General features: G+C 45.8%; 1 protein-coding gene across 1 annotated transcript; it reads right to left on the bottom strand.

Moving 5' to 3' along the window:
- LOC149852551 (uncharacterized) lies at positions 1 to 6,090 on the bottom strand. The gene is made up of 5 exons (XM_090030073.1): positions 5,937 to 6,090; positions 4,983 to 5,038; positions 4,707 to 4,821; positions 3,511 to 3,624; positions 1 to 3,186 (listed from the first exon to the last, which is right to left on the bottom strand). Exons 3-5 carry the CDS (start codon positions 4,738 to 4,740, stop codon positions 2,120 to 2,122), a joined length of 1,215 nt encoding a protein of 404 aa, XP_089886199.1. The 5' UTR covers positions 4,741 to 4,821; positions 4,983 to 5,038; positions 5,937 to 6,090; the 3' UTR covers positions 1 to 2,119.
- Between the last annotated feature and the right edge of the window lie 2,684 nt (positions 6,091 to 8,774).

The raw sequence follows: 8,774 nt of genomic DNA, 5'->3' as shown, positions 1-8,774 counted from the left end.
ATTTAGTCTTACCTTCTACATGTACAGGCCAGAAAAGTTTATTCAGTGGTGCTTGTGTCCTGACCAATAACTCAGTTGATTTTAGTCTTTTTTCTGCATTAAAGACAACCACATACTTTTAACAAGATACAGTAAGCTAAAATAAAATAAAATAAAATAAAATACAAAAGACCTTTCGAAAGGCAGCATAGAGAGCAAGGTTCATCCCCTGAAACAGCATACAGTCTGAACAGACAGAGGCCAGAGAAAGGAAGAAGCTTGAGAAGCTAGTGTGATTGATCAACCAATGGCATTTGGCACCTGTTATCTGAGTCCCACCATTTTAAAATCTATTTATTGGCCCTGATCCTGGGTTCAGTGCAATATCAGGAAGGAAGTGCAAATGTAACGTCAAGCAATCTTTTATGCTCTGGCTATACCAGAGGCACTTGACTGCAGCACCCTTGGCTGCTGTCGGCTGTTTTGGTTGCCAGTGGCTTCAGGAGTCCAGCAGAGCAGCCAGCCAGTGTGCTGTAATGGGGGGCTCAAAGGAGGATTGAGGAATAAGCGTAAACTGTGAGCTGCAGGTGCCATTGTGACCAAACAGACACTTGATACTTGGTAGTACACCATGTGTACCAGACCTTTGAGTCAGCAGGCCTTGACGGGTTTCCTGTAGATGCACACAAGGCCAGGAAACAAGGATTCTTTACTATGGCAGGTGGGAAAAGAGTAGGGAGCAGGCTTCCCCAATACTGAGCAGAATCACCCAGTCAGACCTCTACTAGTGCAAGTGCCACAGCATCACCGGAGTCATTAGAGCTACTCTGATTCACAACCAGTTGAGGTTCTAGCTCATTATGTTTAAATACGTCTATGGTCCACTGTATAATTACAGGATTTCTTCTTGTCCATGTAGACAGAAAATCAAACATGTTATGGGTCCACGATACTGTTATAGATGTTCCAGCTTTCAAACTTGGCTTTTTAGCAAAACTAGAACTTGTTTTTCTTTCTGGACCTGAAAAGAAAAAGTGTGCTATAGACACAGGGCCCTATCCACACAATGGCTAGCACCAGGGTCCTGGTTACAACACAGATGGCTTTTACACAATGACAATGTAGTGGAAAGATGTCATGCCCACAGAACCTACTTATATATTTGCACATGGGTCAAAGCCTGCATTTTTAACCCATTCATGGTAAACTAAATTTGGTGCCATTTCCATTACAGTTTGTATCTGCCTTGTAGCTGGATTCCCTTACTTGGGGATGTTATTGTGAGGCTGAACCCAAATGTGCTTCCTAGCTGTAAGTTAGCAACAGAAAACATGGCATCTGTAAGTTAGCAACAGAAAACACAGAGGAATTAGTCACTGAGCCCCAAGGAGGCAGTCCAAAAGAAGCCACTGAGCAGGACTTGCCCCTTAGGTCTCCAAATCTAATGCACAAGAAATATTTTCAAGTCCACCCCAGTCATAGAAGACACTTAGTCGGTGGTTTCCCTTGGCTTGGCCAGCTGTCTCTTTCCACGCTGCTCCCCCACCCAGCACCTTCTGGAAGAGAACACACTTGTGCCCAAGTCCACCTGGCTCCAGGATTGATTTGCTGACTGGATCAGGAAATTCAGATTCAAGAATTTCTCCTTTACCTTTATATACTCCACCATGGCATCTCCTGCATCTTCTTCTGTCTGGTGACAAGAAAGAGTGGGGAGAGAGAGAGAAAGAGGGCAGGAGGAAGGTGAGGAGACCAAAAGAAAAAGGGAGAAAAATAAGGGCCAATCTCTTCATTGTCATTCATATGTGCATTTCTGTAGCACAGAGCCATCTGAGAGCAAGGCCCCACTGTGCTAGTCTCATAGACACATAGTGAGAGACAGTCCTTGCCCTGAATCAGCCCATAAAGACGCTTCTTTGCACAGTTAGTTCAGTTTAGTGATGGGCTGTAGCAAAACCATCAAAAGAATGATAATAAGAGCCTAAATGGCCACCCCAACACCTGCCTCTTCGAAGGGTAAAACATCCCAGCAACCTGCTCCTCTGGTTTCCCAAAACCTTCGAAGTCCTGATCCTGAGGCCTCAAATAAAGGATTCTGAGCAGCAGACTGAGCCCCCGAGGGCAAAGACGCAGGTGGTTTCTACCCCATGTGGACCCGCTGGTGCCTAATAAGGGCTGAGCTCACAATGAAGCTCTTCCCACAGTCAGTGCACCTGTAGGGTTTCTCTCCTGTGTGGATTCTCAGATGTGTGATGAGGGACGAGCTCTGCTTGAAATTCTTCCCGCAGTCAGGGCACTTGTACGGTGTTTCCCCGGTGTGGATCCTCTGGTGTCTGATAAGAGCCGAACTCTCAAAGAAGCTTTTCCCACAGTCGGTGCATTTGTAGGGTTTCTCTCCCGTGTGAGTTCTCTGATGTTTAATGAAGGCTGAGCTGTAACTGAAGCTTTTCCCACAGTCAGCGCACTTGTAAGGCCTCTCTCCCATGTGGGTTCTCTGATGCGTGTTAAGGTTGGAGCTCCGATTGAAGCTCTTCCCACAGTCAGAGCATTTATAAGGTCTCTCCCCTGTGTGGATTCTCTGGTGGACAATCAGGTCGGAGCTCCAGCTAAAGCTCTTCCCACATTTTGTGCACTTGTAGGGCTTCTCTCCCATGTGAAGCCTTTGGTGTTTCACCAGGTCTGAGCTTTGGCTGAAGCTCTTCCCGCAGTCCGTGCATTTATAGGGCTTATCACCAGTGTGGATTCTCTGGTGCGCATTACGGTTGGAGCTTCGCGTGAAGCTCTTCCCACAGTCAAGGCATTTGTAGGGTTTCTCCCCTGTGTGCAGCCTCTGATGGATCAGCAGTTCAGACCGCCTTGTAAAGGTTTTCTCACACTCGGTGCATGTTTTCTGTATTCCTGCCTTCCGCTTTCTCCGGCCGACACGGATGTTGTTAAATTCCATGAAATCTCCCATGCTATGAGTGGATTTCCCTAGACTCTCCTCTGGAAGGTTTCCCTGGAGCCTCCCTGACCCATACAGATTCTCATAGGCTTCTCCTTGCTCAGGAGTTTGGGAAAAGTCTTCTTCCGCTCTTTCTGTCACCATCATGTCCAGTTCCACAGTCTTGGGGCTCTCCTCCTCAGGCGTCTCCTCTTCTGTTTCACTCGCCATCCCATCATCTGCTGGGATACAGAAAAAAATCCAGACAGGAGACATTCCCTGTACTGGGGGGGAAAGGGAACCTCAGAGAGGGGAAGGAAAAAAACAGGAAGTAGGTACAACAGAAAATGTAGCAGCTGAATCCCCTCACACCTTTCCCCAGGGAAGAGAGTGGAGGGGACAACTCTGCTTCTATATCCCAGCCTAATAATCAGCGGGTAGCAGTCATAGGAAAGCCTCAGTGATGTTTCATAGATATGACACCTGCTTGCTAAAGTCCGCACCTCAGAGAAATAAAGGAGAGCTGGGGAGTCTACAGGCCATTTCTGGGAATCCTGGGAGCTTCAAATGCAAACAGCATCTGACTTCATTGAACACTAACTCCTCACCTGTGCGGGCCACTCGCAAGACTTCCCATTCCTTGGAGTCATGAGGATCCGGGACCTCCAGCTCCTCCTCCAGTTCCAGCCGGGAGATGACAATGGGTTTAGGAATTGGAAAGTCTACTCAGGAGAAAAGAAATGGGAGAGATCAGAGTTTGCTATACGCTCATTAAAGGAATTATGATAATAATGTTCCATGATTTTAAATCCAGCTCTTTTCCTTGCTGGGGGTAGACTGGAGTAAACCTGCAATAGATATGGAAAATCATCATGAAGACCCTTTAGAACAGTCAGCGGCTTGGTGTGCAGTGTTCCTCCTGAGCAATGAAGGAGCCATGGGTCTTGTGCAAAATGCTGGGATTGTATACAAGGAGCCTAAATTAATTTTACACCCTGTTTTTGGTACCCACTATTTGATTTTACAAACTTAATAATACACTTTTGACATACTTTTTAGTGGAGTTTCCTAAGGACATTTTTCCCCCCAAAGAAACAATGAAACATCAAAAAAAAAATCCAGATTCTATAACCATAATGGTGATTTTCTCCAGTTATTAGCTTGGCAAATCCTGGATGCATTTCTGCTTGGGTGGTGAAAAACACCTCTCTGACAATATAGCCATCTTCTGCTGTAAGGGAGAAAGCATGCAAAATTTTAGTTTGTTAAAGTTATAAACAACTAAAAGTAGAAAGTTATCATGGAATGAATTGGGCAATCATAATAGGTTTTTTCTTCATTAGGTAGGAAAAGGTATGTTGTTACGTCATATTAGATACCTCAAGGGGTTTAAATGCTGGTGAAAGCAGGGTTTACTTTTTGCACATTAGCAAGTCGAGGCAGAATCTTAGGCTCCCCCCACTCTTTAAACTAAGAACACATTTTCTTTCTATTAAAGATACAGCCAGAGAGTTCGTCCCAACCAGTTCATTTGAGTCAGAAGACTGAAATTCCCTTCTTGATTCTGCCAGTACTCTGATGAGTGATCTTAGGCAAGTCTTGTCCCTTCTCCATGCATCTATCTTCCCTCTTATAGGTTAGGCTTGGGTACATGGTCTTTTTAAAACAGGGACTTTCTCTCGCTATGGCTCACTATTCACTCTGGAGGGCACTGATCTCCCTGCTGCTCATACAGGTGATGACAGAAGTAGAGTCAAGCACTTTGGAGACCCAGCAGATCTGGTGAGTAGAAAGGTGTCCTTACCCAGCAGTATCAGAGACTCATAATTCTCCTGCATGGTGCCTCTTTGACTGGGGTCCAGCAGAGCCTGCTGCCCCTCTGTGAAATATGCAGCCACCTCCTTGAAAGTCACAGACTCCTGCAACAGAAGTGTCAGCTACTTTAATAGCATTCCCACCAGCTCAGGCATAAGGCTTCCTGCGAGCATTTCATCTCCCTTTAATTATGACTCATACCCCTTCCATTATTCCAGTATTATCGTGCAATATCAGAAAAATGACTCTTTCACGGGGTTTTTACCTTGAGTGAAATCACCAGAACCTCCTTAAAGAATGGACAGAGCCTCTCAAAGGGACCTGAAACAAAGAACATCACCCCGCTCAATCCAGGCCCTGCAAGTGACCACCCTAGAGCTCTGGCCCCATATAGACACCAAGTTGTTTCTTCTCCTCTGTGGTCTCCTGCAGACCCACATTCCTCACCTCTGCCTGCCTCTGTCCTCCTGGGACCAGAGGTGATGCTTTCTGGAGCTCAACAAGACTGAGAGTTGCAATCTGAAGGTGCCAGGGAAGTCAGAAAAAAATCCACCATCCTGAGCCTGGAACTTTTTTCAACATTCTTTGACAGTAGATAAAGTGCAAAGCTAGAGTCCAGGGTAAAAAAAAAAAATTGCAACTGTCCAGTTGGTTTAATAAAAGATATCGCCTCTAGCACACTGACGAGACAGTCCAGGCATTTCAGGGCTGGTTCCGCCTTTCTCAACTCAAAGCACTTCCCATCACACTCAACATGCAACAGTCTGACAGAGGGGCATCTATGTCATTTCTTTTTAGGTTTTAAAAATATTTCCCTGGGGTTTTTTTTGGTCTGATCTGGTATTTTCCCTGGTTTGATCTTCATTGTCTGCCACTTTCTTCACTCCTTGAACCAGAGTGAGTCTACCCAGGAAGTGGATTTGGGGAAATCTGGGGGGGCAGGAGCCCCTCCCCCCATTTATAGCTCTTGCTGCTACTGCCCATCTCTGTCCCCCGATCTTTCTTTCTCCTTCACCCTCTCCCTCCCCCTGGGCCACTGCTTTCTCTCCTGTTCCTGATATATTCGCTCTCCTGCAGCTGAATCAGCTCCTGTCAGTGTGTGCATCAGTGACAGCTGCAGCTCTGACACCTGCAGACACCCCAGGAGCAAAAAAGGGGTGTAGAGGGGCTCTGTGTGCTGCCCCTCCCCAGCCTTTTCCCCAAGGTCTGTCTCAATCACCTGGCGGCTCCGGCTTAGGAGCTGGTGCTGGCAGAGCCCAGGGCTGGTTGCAGTCACAGGGGAAGCTTTAATGAAGATCTCTTCCCGGCACAGAGCCTGCTGGAGAAGCAGCAGCTGCTCAGCCCGGTCTCCCGGATGCAACAGCCGCCTCTGACCCAGGAAGCTCAGCCTCCAAAATGATGGCCAGGGAAGACACTGAGAAAATGCGAGACAAAGAGCAGCCTTCCCTGCCTTCCCAATAACTAGAGCCCTCTAGTGCAGTGGTGTCCAGTTCCCAGAATAGTTAGCTTCCGTGCCTGACAAATATATAAAATTTAGATGTGTGAGAGAGGTGTCAGGGATGGTACGAGTTCCCCCTGGGGAGATGGCTGTGATCCCTCATGAATGACTCCAGGCATGTCCTCAAGTTCCCTTGGAAATAGGACCTGTAACTGGAAGATACGGTGCTTGCAGTTACTGCGTTTTCTGTATATGATGCTTTAACATTTCTAAGTGCACTTTCTGCCAGAATTGGAGTAAACAGCCTTTGGGTCCTCAGAGGGCAGTGGCACGGGGAGGGAGTCTTATCTGCTGGGTTGGACATAGGCAGGGGATCAGGGAGTTTTGTACAACATTGGAAACCTGTTTGCAGTCACAGAATAATAGAAGACGAGGGTTGGAAGGGACCTCAGGAGGTCTAGTCCAAGCCCCTGCTCAAAGAAGGATCATCCCTAACTAGATCATCCCAGCCAGAGCTTTGTCGAGCCAGGCCTTGAAAATCTCTAAGGATGGAGATGCCACCCCCTCTCTAGGTAACTTGTTCCAGTGCTTCACCACCCTCCTAGTGAGAAAGTAAATCCCATGGTGTTAGGAGAGAGGAAGGACTGATTAGGGAGTGGGGTGTACCAGGGTTCAGTTAATGGTCCCTCCCTCATTGTTTGACTTTAAACAAGTCACTTGATCTCTTGCCTAGGTACCTCCTGTGCAAATTAAGTGATGCCTTCTAGGGAATCCATGAAGATAAAATTCATAAACTTTTGGCGTGTAGTCACAGATTATGAAAATTAGGGTCACAAATCAAGTGCGTAAACAGACAATGTTTTCTCATAGGTATCATATCATACCGAAGTATGGCTGGAAGGGAACTTGCTTCAAAGTGAATGACTATGTCCCACAGGCTGGATCCAGCCTACGAAGGTCTGATCCCACATGGTGTGCTACAGGGGACTGGAGGCAGTGCCACACATGCCGTCCTCAGCGCCCCTCCCGACAGCACTCTCAGCTGCTGCTTTGTGCCTGCAATTATCCTTGCTGCAGAAAAATTGCTCCTCTCTATTGCTGCTGGGGGTGAGGATCAGCAGCAAAGGTAAATGCAGTCCACGGGCAGAGATTTGTGACCCATGACAGGGGCTGGGACAGAAGCAGCTGGCTGGAATAACAAAAAGTTGCAGACCCTTGACTTAAGCAACAAACCAAGAAGGTCCATGTGTAAATTCTGTCAGACTCAGGAAAGGCAAAATACTAATATTAAGCATATTATTTCTTTCCAGTATCTCAACTTTCCTTTCTGGCACAGTATAGATATGTAAAGCCCTGATAGAAAAATAGCAAACAGCATAAATGAAAATGTTTCACCAATCTATAGCTATTCACATAACAATTTACTATACCCTTGAAACAATTGCGAATTTTGTTGTGAATTTTTGCTGTTTGGCTCATGCAGATTTGAGATTCTGTTCTACTAGTGAAATTGCACATGGTCATAGTGCAACCTTTTGAGCATGCATGAAAGGCTGCAATACTGCTGTGCAGGCTCCATAGCAGAATAGAATTGCCCCAAGGGGGCAGAGATTTTCCCACTGCTGTCTATCCATTTTATCTGAAGAATAATAATACATGCCAGATGCAGAAAAGCCATTGAGGACAGGGCTTAAGACCAAAGCCCTGCTGCTTTCCAAGTCAATGTCCACCTCACCCTGCTGCTTCGTTCTCCTCCTGGTCCCTATAACTTTTCCTGTTGGCTCACCAGGGGCCTAGAAGAGGAGGGATGGAGAATACTTTGGGCAATAACTTAGACAAAGTTCAGTGTTTGGAGCACTCGACTGGGAAGTGGAAGGTGAAGGCTCAGAACCTCTCTGGATGAGCAGGGCCCACGTCCCCACTGGCTCACTCACTGTCTGAGCAAGTATCTTAAACTAATAGACTTTTAGCCCAAAAGATAGCAGGGCTCTCCACCTCCTCTTCATTGCCTCCAGCTGCTTCATGTGTACCTGGCCAGCCTCTTCCATCACAGATAGAAACAGAATTGAAATGCTATGTTAGGTACCAAAATGGCACTTACACAACTATATAATTGCTACTAAAGTGCATAGAGATGAAAAAGGATTTAGCTCTTGATGCTTTTAATAATTTTCAGTTAACTCAGGCAGAGACTATGCAACTGGAAGGCAGAAAATTGAGGAATGCTGCACTCCACGTAAAAATGAAATACATGAATGAGAGAAACATCATGGCCGTTCAATTGCCCATGGCAGATCAGAAAATAGTTTAATATTGTTTGCAGACTATTGATTGCTTTTTGAAGTAATATTTTATACTATGTTGACTGTGAATGGTTTCTGCTGTCATGATTGCCTGTGGAAGGAGCCTTTAAGGGCATCTCACAAAAGCCAGTCAAAGCTTTTTATATTGTGCAGAAGATCATGTTACACAATGCTGTTGGCTAGAAGTAATATGAAGATATAGTTATATTAAATATGCATATTTCTGTTAAACATCCATTTATATTTATATAAAATATAAATTCTATTTCATTTTATGCTCTGAAAAGGCAGGTACCCAGCCATATAACTGCCCTCT

This window comes from Crocodylus siamensis, chromosome 15 (assembly GCF_052110815.1).
Source record: "Crocodylus siamensis isolate JL-2025a chromosome 15, ASM5211081v1, whole genome shotgun sequence".
NCBI lineage: Eukaryota > Metazoa > Chordata > Crocodylia > Crocodylidae > Crocodylus > Crocodylus siamensis.
This window is presented reverse-complemented; position numbering and strand designations above follow the sequence as displayed.

What these genes read in the sequence shown, in the direction of transcription:
- LOC149852551 (XM_090030073.1), bottom strand. Translation starts at nt 4,740, where the DNA reads ATGCAGGAGAATTATGAGTCTCTGATACTGCTGG. An exon ending in TGAGTCTCTGATACTGCTGG is followed by an intron (nt 3,625 to 4,706) that starts GTAAGGACACCT and finishes TCTCCTGAGTAG; the next exon opens with ACTTTCCAATTCCTAAACCC. An exon ending in CTTGCGAGTGGCCCGCACAG is followed by an intron (nt 3,187 to 3,510) that starts GTGAGGAGTTAG and finishes TTTCCCCCCCAG; the next exon opens with TACAGGGAATGTCTCCTGTC.